Raw genomic sequence first — 16,686 nt, forward strand, 5'->3', positions numbered from 1 at the left:
CCCTGAGAGCCTGGCCTGCCGGGGAGATGTGACCTTCTGCTCTTGACACTAATAGCCAACCTCAGCTTTTTTTTTTTTTCTCTTTTTGTCTTTTTTTAGGGCCTCTCTGGTGGCATATGGAGGTTCCCAGGCTAGGGGTCTAATTGGAGCTGTAGCCACCGGCCTAGGCCAGAGCCACAGCAATGCCGGATCCTTAACCCACTGAGCGAGGCCAGGGATCGAACCTGCAACATCACGGTTCCTAGTCAGATTCATTTCTGCTGCGCCACGATGGGAACTCTGCCAACCTCAGCTTTAACAAAGAAAATAAATCTAATATATGTGTGTCGTAAAAACTATTCCCTCCCCAGCCCCCAGACCCCTGCTCCCAAGCAACCATAGGAGCCAGGTTCCTTTGAAAACTTCCAGATATGTTTCTTTATCTCCAGGCACATTGGTGTACACATCTTTCTCTTTATTTCGTTTTTACTCAGTGTTATTCACATTGTACTGGTCTTGATTTTTATTTAACCTAGTATATTTGGGGCATTATTTCATATTTATAGCGAGAAATCTTCCTTGTTCTTTTTTTTTTTTTTTTTAGGGCTGCATGTGCAACATATAGAAGTTCCGAGGCTAGGGGCTGAATCAGAGCTACAGCTGCTGGCCACAGCAACTCAGAAGCGGAGCCACCTCTGCGACCTACACCACAATCCCTGGCAATGCTGGATTCTTATCACACTGAATGAGGCCAGGGGTCGTACCTGCATCCTCATGGATACTAATTGGGTTCGTTTCTGCTGCATCACAATGGGAACGCCTATTCTTTTCTTAAAGTTGCGGAGAGCTCTGTTTCTGATGATGTATCTTAATTTTGTTAATCAGGCACATGTTATTTGTTTATATCATTTCTCATTTTTAGCTATTATAAATAATGATGCAGTCACTGTCCATGGAAGTGTGGTTATCTATATAACACACTCATAGAAGTGGCAATGCTAAGCCAAAGGGTTAATTTATATAATAAATAAATCCAGGAGTTCTGGTTGTGGCGCAGTTGTTAACAAATCCGACAGGGAACCATGAGATTTTGGGTTCAATCCCTGGCCTTGTTCAGTGGGTTAAGAATCCGGCATTGCCTCAGCTGTGGTGTAGGTCAAAGACTCAGCTCGGATCCCAAGTTGCTATGGCTCTGGCATAGGCTGGTGGCTATAGCTCCGATTAGACCCCTAGCCTGGGAACTTCCATATGCTGCAGGTTCGGCCCCAGAAAAGACAAAAAGACAAAATAAATAAATAAATGAAAAATAAATCCAAACCAACATTCAAAGAAGTTGTTCTGATTTAGTCTCCTATCAGTAACATGTGAGAATATTTGTCACCTCATTTTTGCTAACAAAGCATCTTATCCAGTTTTTGATTCTTTGCCTGTCTGGTGAATGAAAACATCTTATTATGCTTGTATTTTGGGGGGAGGCGTTGGCCACATCCACTGCATGTGGAAGTTCCTAGGCCAGGGACTGAACCCGTGCCACAGCAGTGACCTGAGCCACAGCAGTGACAATGCGCCATTCTTAACCTGCTCTGCCGGGCTGAAGATTGAACCCATGCCCTGGCAGCTACCCCAGCCACTAATACATTTTAGTATTAAAAATGTCAAACATTGGGAATTCCTGTCCTGGCTCAGTGGAAATGCATATGACTAGCATCCATAAGGACATAGGTTCCATCCCTGGCTTTACTCAGTGGGTTAAGGATCTGGTGTTACTGTGAGCTGTGGTGTAGGTCACAGACACGGCTCAGATCCTGCGTTGCTATGTCTGTGGTGTTGGCTGGCAGCTGCAGCTTGATTCAACCCCAAGCCTGGGAACCACCTTATGCCCTCGAAAGACAGAAAAAAAAAAAAAAAAAGAAAGTCAAACATTTATAAAAATAGAGATTAGTATAATGAAATTCTTGAGCCCATAACTGGAGGCCAATGTTCCCCACCTGCCTCTCTCTTTCCAGATTATTTTGAGGAAAATCTGAGACACTGCATCATTTATTCTGTAAGCATTTCAGTATTTAGATCTTTAAATACTAGTTTAAAACAGTATTTCAATACTGTTATATCTAAAAGGTAAACAGAAAAAACGATGGTAAACAGTAACTTGATATTACCAATTAGTGTTCAAATGTCCATAATTAGCTTATGCCTTCCTGATTTATTAATTTTTATAGCTTGTTTATTTGAGTTAGGAGGCAAATAAGGCAATTGGTTCTATGCCTCTTTTTAATTCATAAAAATTAGAAAAGTTTTTAGTCTGAAATATTTCAAACATAACTGAAAGTAGAACAATTTATCTCATTGTAGTTTTAGTTTGCTCATGACTTTATCTCTCCTATTTCAGCTTTTTGCCTTTTTCTTGATTTGTAAGAACTCCTCATAGATGGGTGAAATTAGCTGTCACACATGTTGCAAATATTTAAAGTGAAGTCATGGAACTTTCTGTTTTCTGAGTTCTTGACCCATTTCTTGCCTGTGATTGATCTGGCACAGGATTGATCTCTCTCCCAGTCTGTGTTTAATACACATGTCAGTAACTCCTGATAGGGCTGTGGATCTAGTCTCCAGTCAGGCTGTCAGCTCCTTCCTTAGCACCCACCCTTGAAGCCTCCGCTTCCCTCTGTGTGCTGGGCAGGGCTGGCCTCATGGGGGGATGTCAGAGACCCGCCCCAGCTCTTCAGCATATTGTCGATGCTGAAAACTGTGCATTGTGGAGACTTTCTGGACACCCTCTTTGTATTTCCTAGGAGAGTATGGGATGTAGCTATTTGTGGAATTCAGTTCAGTTTTAGCACTTGCTGCTCAGGAGGGGGTGCCCAGGGGCACTGCGTTTGGTGGAACAATGAATCAGGTTGTTACTGGCAGCCACGTGCTCTCTCTTGGAGGACAGACTGGGCGCAGCCACAGCCAAGCTGCTCGGAGGGGCTCAGTCCTCCAGATGCCGAGGCGTTTGGGGTCTTTTTTCCTTCTTCTGGATGCTTCCGACAAGGCAGGGACCAAAAGGTTAAGCCCTGAAAAAAAACCCAAAAAAACAAACCAGCGTGTGTGTGTGTGTGTGTGTGCGCGCGCGCGCCTCCCTTCACCAAAGACAGAGGGAAGGAGAGGACAGCGTGAGCCCAGCAAGGTCTGCCAAAGGACAGTCTGTTCAAGTCCCTCTCTACTGGTGGGTGAAACAGGAGGCGGCCGTGCTAATGCTTCCAGTTCCCCCAGCTACGGGGGTGGCAGGACAGAGTCTGTAGAAAGGTCTCTGCAGAGCAGGGATTTGGGTCACACTGATGATGCTGGCGATAATCATGATGACAGCAGCTAGCCTTTACTTATTAAGTGTTCCCATGATGATGTTATTTCTATTAGGGGGGCAAAGCTTGCTGTCCTGGCATCTCAAAAGCATGAGCCGGAAACAGGATTGAGAGAAGTGGGCACAGCAGAGGAAAAAGAGTGGAACTAAGCTAACCTTCGTCCTTAGCGTCAGGGAGACATTCAAGAGAGGTGAGGACTATGGTGCCTGGTTAGAGGGAATTGCTCCAGCTGATTTTTGCCATGTGGGCTTACTGTTGCCAGATCTTCAGATTTTTTTTTTTTCAAAAGGAGCTGAGAACCTAGAATTTTTTTTCTCCTTTCTTTCTTTCTTTCTTTCTTTCTTTCTTTCTTTCTTTCTTTCTTTCTTTCTTTCTTTCTTTCTTCCTTCCTTCCTTCCTTCCTTCCTTCCTTCCTTCCTTCCTTCCTTCCTTCCTTCCTTTCTTTCTTTCTTTCTTTCTTTCTTTCTTTCTTTCTTTCTTTCTTTCTTTCTTTCTTTCTTTCTCTTTCTTTCCTTCTTTCTTTCTTTTTTTAATTTTACTGCCACATCTGTGGCACATGGAAGTTCCCAGGCAAGGGGTCAAATCTGAGCTGCATCTGTGACCTATACTGCAGTTTGTGGCAATGCCAGATCCTCAACCCACTGAGCCAGGCCAGGGGTTGAACCCACGTCCTCGCAGAGGCAACATCAGATTTTTAGCCCACTGAGCCACAACAGGAGCTCCTAGAATTTTTTTCTAATCAGTTTTGTTAAGGTAAAATTTATGTACAATAAATACACATACGTAAACATACACATTTTAAGTTTACAATTAAACAAATATCTCTACGCAAGTAACCTGCACCACGATCGAAATGCAGAACAATTCTATGACCGCAAAAGGGAATTTAGGATTTTAATGTAAATATCTCCTAGATTTAAAATGGTGATAACAAATTTAAAAATTTTAAATGCTATGCCAGCAAAACTTTGAGCTCTTTTTGGACTCTGGGCTCCAAGTTGGGCCTCTGAAGCCAAGGCAGGAGACAGGGCCTTCTGTCTCTGGGCTGAGACTAGACCTGCTTCTGTGACAAGTGCCATGAGGAATCTTAGAGGCTGTACCAGTCCAAGGTTCAGAAGCAGCAAGGGTTAGACCACCTCGAAATATTTACACTTGGAAATACCAGGAGCTCTGGGGGATTTCAGGAGTATGAGCCCATGCACTGGTCTGGTGTGGACCATCCAGTTAAGGAGGAGTAGCTGAGAGCCCCTCTGGGTGGGCTCCGAGTGATCTTGCCCTCTGTCTCAGGCAGGACAAAATCACCAAAGCTACTGGGCACTTACCATAAGCTGGGTGCACTTCTCAGGAAATTCCACAAATTAACTCTCCCAACCCTCCCTCTAGCTCTATGAGTATATAATATTATTCTTCCCATTTCACAGATGAGGAAAGTGAGAAGCAGAAAAGTTAAGCATCTTGGCCAAGTGGTGAAGGTGGCATTTAAACCCAGTCTGGCTCTAGTGTTCTGTACCATAAAGGGTTGACCATGGGGTCCACCCACCCAGCTCCCTGGCAGACATTATTAATCGATAGTGACATTCTCTCTCTTACCTGACTTCAGCATCCTATCTAAGCCAGCACTGTAATGACCATGGCCAATGGATCTAAATTGACACTTGGAGGTTAAATTGATTTTCTAGTTTAGTATTTCGAGACCGTATCTATTTAGATCACGCAGTCAGGGGCTATGTCTGCCTCTAACCTGCCAGACAATGACCCATTAAAAAGGACTTGGTGGAGTTACCGTCCTGGTGCAGTGGTTAACGAATTCGACTAGGAACCATGAGGTTGCAGGTTTGATCCCTGGCCTTGCTCTGTGGGTTAAGGATCTGGTATCGCCGTGAGCTGTGGTGTAGGTCGCAGACGTGCCTCGGATCTGCTGTGGCTGTGGTGTAGGCTGGTGGCTACAGCTCCGCTTTGACCCCTAACCTGGGAACCTCAGTGTGCTGCGGGAGTAGCCCTAGAAAAGGCAAAAAGACAAAAAATAAAATAAAGTAAAAAGGACCTGGTGACCTTGGGAAAGCCTCAGTGTCCTTATCTCTAAAATAACAATGGTAGTTATGTACCTTCTAGTATTACTACGAGACTATGTGAAATAACCTAAGTGCTTCTATCCCAGGTGCATGGCAGGTGCTCAACAAATGCTTGTGGCCTGAATGGTGACATTGATGATGATGATGGTTTTCATGGTTATTCTTTTAGAACAAAGAGCGAGTAGAAGATAAAGGGGCAAAACCAAAGCACACACTGAGCACCAGAGGCGTGCAAGCCGAGCTCAGGGGGCCGTGGGAAGGTGAGTGGAGCCCTGTTTGCTTTATCCCACATGCGCACCTAACAGTTTCAGAATAAAAGCACCACCATCGCTACCACCACCCACGTGACTACTCAAAACCTGTTGCAGCCTCTTCTTTTCCTCTTTTTGTAAAGTTCTTTTTGTCTTTTTGTTCTTTTTTAAAAGTTCTTTTTGTATACCCCACTGTGTATTGCTGTTTTAAAGTCACTTGGGGAGTTCCCGTCGTGGCTCAGTGGTTAATGAATCTGCCTAGGAACCATGAGGTTGCGGGTTTGATCCCTGGCCTCGCTCAGTGGGTTAAGGATCTGGCGTTGCCGTGAGCTGTGGTGTAAGTCGCAGATGCGACTCAGGTCTGGGGTTGCTGTGGCTCTGGTGTAGGCCGGTGGCTACAGCTCTAATTGGACCCCTAGCCTGGGAACCTCCATATGCCGTGGGTGCGACCCTAAAAAGACAAAAAGACAAAAAAAAAAAAAAGATAAAGTCACTTGGAATAGTTTCTTTCTATCGTAAGCTTGGTATCAGTTATGCCACCAAGTTGATACTTAGGTTTATTTCATTTTGCTTTAAATGTTAATGGATTGCTTTTTTAAAGTTTAATTTTCTTTCACAATTTTGCATGACCCTTACATGGTTCCAAAGTCAAACTGACAAAACAAGGTATGTTAAGAGAAGTCCAGCTTCTCTGCATGTTCCCAGCATCCTGTTTGCTCCCCTGCACATGTAACCATTTAGAAAAGTTTTTGTCTTACTTTTCCTTTGAGGTCCAGTCTCTCTCTCTCTCTTTTTTTTTTTTTTTTTTGTCTTTTTTTTTTGCTATTTCTTGGGCCGCTCCTGCGGCACATGGAGGTTCCCAGGCTAGGGGTCTAATTGGAGCTGTAGCCCCCGGCCTACACCAGAGCCACAGCAACGCAGGATCCCAGCCGCATCTGCAACCTACACCACAGCTCAGGGCAATGCCGGATCATTAACCCACTGAGCAAGGGCAGGGACTGAACCTGCCACCTCATGGTTCCTAGTCGGATTCATTAACCACTGCGCCATGACAGGAACTCCTGAGGTCCAGTCTCTTTAGCCCACATTAGAAGTTGGTATATTACAGAGTTCCCATAGTGGCTCAGCGGTAGCAAATCCAACTAGTATCCATGAGGATGCGGGTTCAAATCCTGGCCCCGCTCAGTGGGTTAAGGATCTGGCGTTGCTGTGAGCTGTGATGTAGGCTGATAGCTGTGGCTCCAATTCAGCCTGTAGTCTGGAAACCTCCATGTGCTGTACCTTGAGCTAACCCCCCGACCAACACACACAGACAAAGTGGGTATATTACATGCATGTGCATGCACACACACACACACACACACACATTCTGCCTTCTTAGACAAGCAGAAGCATACCTTACACTCTTGTCCATGTTGCTTTTCTCCTTTAAAGGTACATCCTGAAATCACGCCAGAGCCAACGCACATGGAGATATTCATTTCTCCTTTTTTTCTGGCGGGGCAGCACTCCTTGGGTGATGTCCTGATTTCATCAGCTAGTCTCCTGATGGTCATTTGGGTTGTTTCCAGTCTGCCTGTTATAAACATGGTGCCCTGAACGAACCTTTGCAATTTTTGTTGGCCACGCCCACAATATGCAAAGTGCCTCAGGCCAGTGATCGCAGCTGTGATACAGTTGTAACCTACACCACAGTGTGGCAATGCCAGATCCTTAGCCCACTGCACCACAAGGGAACTTCCTACAAATTCTTTATGGTATCTTTGGGATGGTTTCCTCCAAATGGGAGTGCATTTTTATTCTGCTTATTTTCCTGTAGAGAGCCAGAAGGTGGACCTGCCAGAGGGGACAGTGGAGAGGCGGCCGCCCATCAGTGCTCCAGGGGTAGGATCTGGCCTCTGCACCCAGGCAGAGGCGTCACCAGGGCAGGGAGATGGAGTTCCTGGCCCAGCGCAGGTGCCCTCAGAGGTGGAAGCCCAGGCTCCTGGGGCAGCCAGTGAGAGCCCCGGGACTGGCCTGGAATTGTCTGCAGTGCCCAAAAGGGCCAGTGAAGCCCTCACCAACCAGGAGGCAGGTCAAGGAACATCATCCAGGAGGCCTGATGCTCGGCCCTCAGAGGAGGGCATGAGGCTGACTCCAGCACCACCAGGCCAGGTCAAGGCAGCTCACGGCAGCCGAGAAACACCTCCAAGGTAAGGGGTGCTCCTTCATGCTGGGCAAGAGAAGGAATTAACTGTAGCCCCTTGACTGGTGCATGGCCAAGACACCGGCCACTCTGGTTGAATGCCCACTCTCTGCCTGCCAGCCTCATAAGGAGACAACAGGAGAAGGCCTAGGTCCTGCTTTCAGGAGCTTAGGACCCTGGTTCTTACCTGGTACCCATCAGAATTACTGGAAGAGGAATATTTATTATTTATTTGTTTTTGTCTCTCTTTTTTTTTTTGCCTTTTCTAGGTCCACTCCCATGGCATATGGAGGTTCCCAGGCTAGGGGTCCAATTGGAGCTGTAGCCGCTGGCCTACACCAGAGCCACAGCAACACGGGATCCGAGCCGTGTCTGCAACCCACACCACAGCTCACGGCAACGCCAGATCCTTAACCCACTGAGCAAGGCCAGGGCTCAAACCCTCAACCTCACGGTTCCTAGTCAGATTTGTTAACCACTGCGCCACGACGGGAATTCCTGGAAGAGGAATTTTTAAAATGTTCATGCCCAGAGATTCTGATTTATTGAGTCTGGAGAGAATTTATTTTAATTTTTTAATTTTTTAATTTTTCTGTCACCCCACAGCATATGGAGTTCCTGGGCCAGGGATCAGATCCAAGCTGCAGTTGCAACATATGCAGCAGCTGCAGCTGAATTTTTTTTTTTTTAATCTGCGCAGGTGATTCCCATGTGGACTGAGAAACACCAGTTCTTAGAGCAATAACATTAACTATAATAATAGCTGAAAAATGGGGTTCACTGAACACTCCCCAGGTGCCAATCATTGGCTGAGCATCTCACAGACATCATCTCATTTTATTCTCACAACATCCTCAGGATGCAGGTGTGGTTGGTGCCACCAATTTATTGATGAGGAAACAGGGTCAGTTTGCACAGGGCTACACAGTGAGGGATTCACAGAGTTGCAATCTGAATCCAAGTGTTTGTTTGTTATTGAAGTATAGTTGATTTACAATATTATATTAGCTTCATGTATAGGATACAGTGATTTAGAATTTTTACATTTTATATTCCTTTGAAAGTTATTACACAAAACGACTATACTTCCCTCTGTTAGACAATATATCCTTGCTGCTTATGTATATTATATATAGTAGTTTGTACCTCTTAATCCCTGATCCCTAATCGGCCCTTCCCTCCCTCCCTTTCCCCACTGGTAACCAACTGTTTCTTCTCTGTATCTGTGAGTCTGCTTCTTTTTTGCTATATATGTTCATTTGTATTATTTTTTAGATTCCACATATAAATAATATCATACAGTATTTGTATTTCTCTTTCTGACTTATTTTACTAAGCATAATATTCTCTAGGTGTATCCACACTGCTGAAAATGGCAGAATTTCATTCTTTTTTATGGCTGAGTAGTATTCCATTGTGTTTGTATAACCAGCTCTTTATCCATTCGTCTGTTGATGGACACTTGAGCTGCTTCCATATATTGGCTATTGTAAATAGTACTGCTGTGACCATGGGGGCACATGTGTCTTTTCAAATAATTCCTTTTGTTTTTTCTGGATATGTACCTAAGATTGGAATTGCTGGTAGTTCTATTATTAAATTTTCGAGGAATCTCCATATTGTTTTCCATGGTGGCTGCACCAGTTTACATTCCCACCAACAGTGTATAAGTGTTCCTTTTTCTCCAAATTCTTGCAAACATTTGTTATTTGTAGTCTTTTTGATGACAGCCAGGTGTCAGAAGACCAGTGTGAGGTGATACCTAATTGTTGTTTTGATTTGTAGTTCTCTAATAATTAGCAATATTAAGCATCTTTTAAAATGACTGTTAGCCATGAGTATATCTTTGGAAAAATGTCTATTCAAGTCTTTGTCAATTTTTTCATTGGGTTGGCTTTTTTTTAATATTGAGTTGTGCAAGCTATTTATATATTTTTGGATAGTAACCCCTTGTCAGTCATTTAAATTGTAAATATTTTCTCCCATTCTGTTTGTTGTCTTTTCATCCTGTCAATGGTTTCCTTTGCTGTGAAAAAACTTATAAGTTTAATTAGGTCCCTATATGTTTATTTTTGCTTTTATTTCTCTTGCCTGGGAGACAGGGCCAAAAAAAACATTGCTACGATTTATGTCAAAGACTGTTCGGCTTCTCTTCTAAGAGTGTTATGATTTCCAGTCTTTTTTTTTTTTCCAGCAATATAGGGAAGTTCCTGGACCAGGGATTGAATCTGAGCCACAGCTGTGGCCTATACCATAGCTGCAATTGAACTGGCACTGCCCCAGAGACAAGCCAGATCATTAACCTATTGTGCCACAGCAGGAATTCTGGTTTCCAGTCTTACATTTTATGTCTTTAACTCATTTTTTTTTTTTTAAGGGCCACACCTGCAGCATATGGAGGTTCCCAGGCTAGGGGTCAAATTGGAGATACAGCTTTAGGCTTATGCCACAGCCAAAGCCACGCAGGATTTGAGCCATGTCTGTAACTTACATCACAGCTCACAGCAACACCAGATGCTTAACCCATTGAGTGACGCTAAGGATCGAACCCATAACCATGGTTCCTAGTTGGATTCATTTCCACTGTGCCACGATGAGAACCTTGGTCTTTAACTCATTTTGAGTTTATTTTTTGTATATGATGTGAGGAAGTGTTCTAATCTCATTGTTTTACATGCAGCTGTCCAGTTTTCCCAGTAGCACTTATTGAAGAGACTGTCTTTTCTCCATTGTATGTTCTTGCTTACTTTGTTGTAGATTAATTAACCGTAAATGTGTAGGTTTATTTCTGGGTTCTCCAGTCTGTTCCATTGATCTATGTGTCTCTTTTGGTGCCACCGCTATGCTGTTTTGATTACTGTAGTTTTGTAGTATAGTCTGAAGACTAGGAAGGTGATAACTCTAGTTTTGTTCTTTTTTATCAAGATTGCTTTGGCAATTCAGGGTCTTTTGCTGTTCCATATGAATTTTAAGGTTATTTGTTCTCATTCTATAAAAATGCCATGGATATTTTGATAGGGATTGCATTAAATCTATGGATTGCTTTGGGTAGTATTGCCATTTAAAAAATATTGATTCTTCCAATCCAGGAGCATGGGATATAGTTCCATTTCTTTGTAACATCTTCAGTTTCCTTCATCATTGTTTTGTAGTTTTCGGAGTACAGGTTTTTTACCTCTGTAAAGTTTCTTCCCTGATTGTGTTGCGATATGGTCTCTTTAAAACCATTTAGATGAGAGTTTTTATCATGAATGGATGTTGAATTTTGTCAGATGTTTTAGGTGTTTATTATTGTGATCATGTGATTTTATTTATACTTCCTTTTGTTAGTGTGGTATATCACATCTATTGATATGCAAATATTGAATAATCCTTGGGTCCCTGGAATAAATTCCACTTGATTATGGTATATCATCCTTTTTATACATTGTTTAGTTCAATTTGCTAATATTTTGTTGAGGATTTTTGTATCTACATTCATCAAAGATACTGGTCTGTAATTTGTCTTTTTTTTGTGGTGTCTTTTTTCTGGTTTTGGTATTAGGGTAATGATGATCTCATAGAATGAATTTGGGAGTGTTCTGTTCTTTTCAATTTTTTGGACTAATTTGAGAACTAGTTTGTTCCTTTTTATATATTTTATATATTTTGTGGAATCACCCTGTGAAGCTGTCCAATCCTGGACTTTTGTTTGCTGACAGATTTTGTTTTAAATTACAAATTAGGGAGTTCCTGTTGTGGCTCAGCAGAAATGAATCCAACTAGTGTCTATAAGGATGTGGGTTCGACCCCTGGCCTTACTCAGTGGTTTAAGGATCTCTCATTGCCATGAGCTGTGGCGTAGGTTGTGGATACATCTCAGATGTGGCTTTGCTGTGGCTGTGGCATAGGCCAGCAGCTGCAGCTCTGATTCGACCACTAGCCTGGGAACTTCCATATGCTGTGGGTGCGGCCATAAAAAGCAAAACAAACAAACAAACAAACAAAAACAACGGAAAAAACTAACAACAAAAAACAAGCCAAACTAAATTTCACTGCTAGTAATAGGTTGGTTCAAATTGTCTGTTTCTTCTTCTTTTTTTTTTTAAATTTCTTGCTAAAAAGGGCTGCACCCATGGCATATGGAGGATCCCAGGCTAGAGGTCTAATTGGAGCTACAGCTGCTGTCCTATACCACAGACACAGCAACATCAGATCCAAGCTGCATCTGTGGCTACACCACAGCTCACGGCAATGCCAGATCCTTAACCCCCTGAGTGAGGCCAGGGATTGAACCCACAACCTCATGGTTCCTAGTTGGGCTGGTTTACACTGCACCATGATTTGAACTCTGTGTCTGTTTATTCTTGATTCAGTCTTTGCAGGTGGTATGTTTGTAGAAATTTGTCCATTTCTTCTATGTAGTCCAATTTGTTTGCATGTAACTGTTCAGAGTATTCTCTCTCTCTCTTTGTAGTTTTGTGGTATCAGTTATTATTTATTCTCTTTCATTTCTTAAATTATTTATTTGGGTCATTTCTCTTGGTGGCCTGGCTCAAGGTTTATTAATTTTGTTTATCTTTTATTTGTTTTCTCTCTAATCTTTAATTTTTCCTTCCTCCTGATGACTTTGGGCTTTGTTTGTTCTCCTTTTCCTAATTCCATTAGGTGGTAAGTTAGGTTGCTTATTTGAGATTTTTATTGCTTCTTGAGGAAAGCCTGTATCACTCTAAAGTTCCCTCTTAGAACTGCTTTTGCTGCAGCCCATAGATTTTTCAGTTCTGTGTTCCCATTTTCATTTGCCTCAAGGTATTTATTGATTTCCTTTTTGATTTCTCATTGACTCACTGTTTTTTAGTAGCATGTTGTTTAGTCTCCATGTGTTTGTACTTTTCCCATTTTTCTTCCTGTAATTGGTTTCTAATTTCATACCACTGTGGTCAGAAAAAATGTTTAATATGAGAAGACATTTTTTTCTTCTTCTTCTTCTTCTTCTTTGCTTTTTAGGGATGCACCTGCAGCATATGGAAGTTCCTAGGCTAGGGGTCAAATCAGAGCTGTAGCTGCCATCCTACACCACAGCCACAGCAATGCAAGATCCAAGCTGCACTGTAACCTACACCACAAGTTACAGATCCTTAACTCAGTGAGTGAGGCCAAGGATTGAACCCACATTCTCATGGATTCTAGTCAGGTTCATAAACCTGCTGGGCCACAGTGGGAACTCTAAGAGTACACATTCTTTTCAAGTGCAGATGGAACATTCTCCAGAATAGAGCACATGCTAGGCTGCAAAACAATTCTCAACAAATTTAAAAGACTGGATCTAGGTTTTTGGACTCTAGAATCTGTGCCCCTAGACACTACACCATCCTGCTTCTTCAATTCAGCATTTAATTAAGTCCTAAATACTATATTGGGAGAGAAGTATGGGCACTCAGAGGCGGGAAGTTGGTGTAGGCTGAATTAATCCCAGGGGCTTTCAGAAGGATTATGTTTCCTGGAGATGGGGCTTTATCCCATCACTCAAAACTTGGCCTTATGACCTTCCCTCAGGAGACATGTGCAGGAGAATGAAGAGCCAGAACCTGCTAATTGTCAGCCCCTATTTAGCTTTGAATTCTCCAGCCTTAGGGGCAGCACCTCTTGGCCCTCAAGCAGCCCACTGAAGGGCATTCTGCTTCCCAGGTTTCTTTCAAAGGGGCCTTGTGCCCTTCTGGCCTGCCATGGGTGTCCTGACCTGTAACTGAACCCCCTGGAGCCTGGTACAGGGAGCAGAGCTGGTGTCTGTGTGCTATGGCAGCTGGTGGGGAAGCCCAGATCTTTTGTCTGCCTTTGTTTGGGAAGGAGATGTGAGTTCTGAGGAGACCTAACCAGCTGGAGGGAGGGATTCCTGGCAGGTATCCCTGGATCCGGGCCAGGGCTCTAAATGTGGAAACTGGGGTGGGGTGAACTTTCCATGAACTTGTTAGGGGCCCCAAAAAGATTCTGGGTGAGAGGAAAATGTCTACATGTCAGTTTCAACCCAGAGCTGCCTTTCAGACACACCAGACTAGTCTCAGAAAGTGGGGACATCACTGCCTACCCTTCTTCACCGGGCATATGGGTATATCTTGAGGAAAATAGGTTTGAACTCAAGTATTGGTTCTGACTGATGGTGGCTGTTGGCGCAGAGGATCCTGAGGCCCTTTCTGGACTTGGTGGGATAGAGTGCTGCAATTGATTAGCAATGCCTGCCTTGAGTGTGCTTCACAGGGTGTAGGGAAGCGTTGCACATGCAGAGTGGCATGGGAATGCACTGCAGTGCTTGTGGGTCATCCCACATCCCCAGGTGTGAAGATCAGAGGGGACTCAATGACTAGTGGCCTTCTCAGTCGCCCACTTGACCACCTGGATATTCTTTCAGAAACTGGCTTTCCACAATTCCCTGTGTCCCTCAGTCAAAACGAGGCCTGAGCTGGGCTTGGATGTGCCTCTTCCCATCCTACCCTGTCATCACCAACCCATACACACTCCTGAGGGAGCGTCAGGAATTTTGGTGCCTTTAACCTGAGGCTTGGCTGTGAACGGGCTGCTGAACTAGGTGCATTCAGGAACAGGAACTGCTCTCAGAGGACCTGCAGCAACTCAGAGAGGGAGCCTGAGGCCTCTCTCTGGGGAAAGCCCTCAGTTTTTAAAAAATTGTGGTAAAAAACACATAACATAAAATTTACCATCTTAACCTTTTTTTTTTTTTTTTTTGTCTTTTTGCCTTATCTTGGGCTGCTCCCACGGCATATGGAGATTCCCAGGCTAGAGGTCGAATTGGAGCTGTAGCCACCAGCCTACACCACAGCCACAGCAACGCAGGATCCCTAACCCACTGAGCAAGGGCAGGGATGGAACCTGCAACCTCATGGTTCCTAGCTGGATTCGTTAACCACTGCGCCACGACGGGATCTCCCATCTTAACCATTTTTAACTACAGTCAGTAAGGTTAAGTCCATTGATCTTGTTGTGACGCAGATCTCCAGAATGCCTTCATCTTGCAAATCTGAAACTGTCAAACAACTCCCATTTCCCCCTCCCCCCAGGTCATGGTAACCACCATCCTACTTTCTCTCTTGATGAATTTGACTGCTCTAGGTCCCTCGTATAATTTGTTCATTCATACCTGTGAAATCAGTCTTTCTGTCACTGGTTTATTTCACTTAGCATAATGTCATCAAAGTTCATATACATAATAGCATGAGTCTGAACATCCTTCCTTTATAAGGCTGAATAATATTCCATGTATGTATATGCTACGTTTTGTTAATCCATTCATCCACCAATGGACACTTGGGTTTCTTCCACATTTGGCTGATGAATAATGCTGCTGTGAAAATGGCCATACAAATATCTCTGAGATTCTGCTGTCAATTCTTTTGGATATATTTCCAGAAGTGGGATTGCTGAATCAAATAGTCATTCTCTTTTCACTTTTGAGGAACTGCCATACTGATTTCCAGTTTCTTCATCATTTTAGGCATCACTGTTAAAACTTCCTGTATCTGTGTTTCCCTCCCACCTTTTTTTTTCCCCCATGCCCATGGCATGGGAAAGTTCTTGGGCCAGGGATCAAACCCAAACCACAGCAGTGACAATATTGATTCCTTAACGGCTAGGCCACAAGGAAACTCCCTGTGCCTTCTTTTTTTGGGGTCAACTCTCAGCACACCTGTGAGGTAGTACTGTTCCTGTTTGACAGAAGAGATTGCTGATGCTGGACTTGCCCAAACCCAGCTTCATCCAGTGGAGCAAGGTCCTGGTGGCAGACCACCTGGCTCCCTCCCGAAAGTCAGTCCATGCCAGACGCTAACCCCCTCACCCCTGCCCAAACACACATAGACCCCATAGGGTCTTAGGGATTGTGAGTGGCAGTCAGAATGGGGGAAACTCTGAGAAGGAGGGTCTGAAGCTCCCAAGGTTGGGGTTCTTGCTTCTGAATGTCAGGGCTTAGAGGGCCTTCCTGACCTCCAGCTGGGGTCCCAAACCTCAATGCTGCTTGGTCTGGGAAACAAAAATGGAAGAAGTGGGCCCTGTGGCATTGCCAGGGTGAAGCAGGGCCTGTGGGGAGGCAGAGTTTCCCCAGCTGGGTAAGCATACATGTCCAGCACAGCCAGGACTTTACTCAGGAGAAACGGAAAGTCCAGACTCTAATGAGCAATTCCTGTCATGGAGTTCCTGTCGTGGCGCAATGGTTAACGAATCTGACTAGGAACCATGAGGTTGCAGGTTCGATCCTGGCCTTGCTCAGTGGGTTAAGGATCCGGCGTTGCCGTGAGCTGTGGTGTAGGTTGCAGATGCGGCTCGGATCCCGCATTGCTGTGGCTCTGGCGTAGACCGGCGGCTGCCACCCGATTCAACCCCTAGCCTGGGAACCTCCATATGCCACCGGAGCAGCCCTAGAAAAGGCAAAAAAAGACAAAAAAAAAAAAATAGAATCTGTTTGACCCAGGGCTTCCCAGTGTGATGTTTGACTTGGTTCACCTGTCTCTTCATTTAACGGAAGGGAAACTGAGGCCCAGAGAGGGGAGGGAAAAGCCCAGGTCCCCTGCCTCCAGGCCACAATCCTCCTGGGGCAGAAGCACGGTTCCAGGGGGCCACAGAGGCATCTGTTGCCTACCTCTGTCCAATGTGGGTTGCTTCGGGCCTTCCCTGGATCCAGTGGAATCTTGAGAGCTGATGGCACCATGTGCCACTGAAGCCAGCTTCTCCCCTGGTGTCCTGTCTGGGCAGAGAGGGGCAGGGGTTGGAATCTACTGGTTTATTGTAACAACCCAAGAGACCCTTTTTGCAGATGGGAAAACTGAGGCTAAGAGGCATGGTCAGTGAATGGCAGGATTTGAACCCAG

General features: G+C 44.4%; 1 protein-coding gene across 5 annotated transcripts in view; it reads left to right on the forward strand.

The window, feature by feature from the left end:
- Positions 1–16,686, forward strand: part of MYLK3 (myosin light chain kinase 3) — a 73,122-nt gene that overhangs the window by 14,977 nt on the left and 41,459 nt on the right. For all 5 annotated transcript variants that reach the window (XM_021094244.2, XM_084960347.1, XM_021094243.2 and 2 more), the window contains 2 exons: positions 5,565–5,655; positions 7,466–7,838. In XM_021094244.2, the coding sequence (XP_020949903.2) occupies positions 5,565–5,655; positions 7,466–7,838 (464 nt within the window). The remainder of the gene's footprint in view (positions 1–5,564; positions 5,656–7,465; positions 7,839–16,686) is intronic.

The sequence above is a fragment of the Sus scrofa genome, chromosome 6 (assembly GCF_054392235.1).
Source record: "Sus scrofa isolate SSC_HxYL_T2T_F1_AM1 chromosome 6, Sscrofa_HxYL_maternal_Yorkshire_Landrace_v2.0, whole genome shotgun sequence".
Classification (NCBI taxonomy): domain Eukaryota; kingdom Metazoa; phylum Chordata; class Mammalia; order Artiodactyla; family Suidae; genus Sus; species Sus scrofa.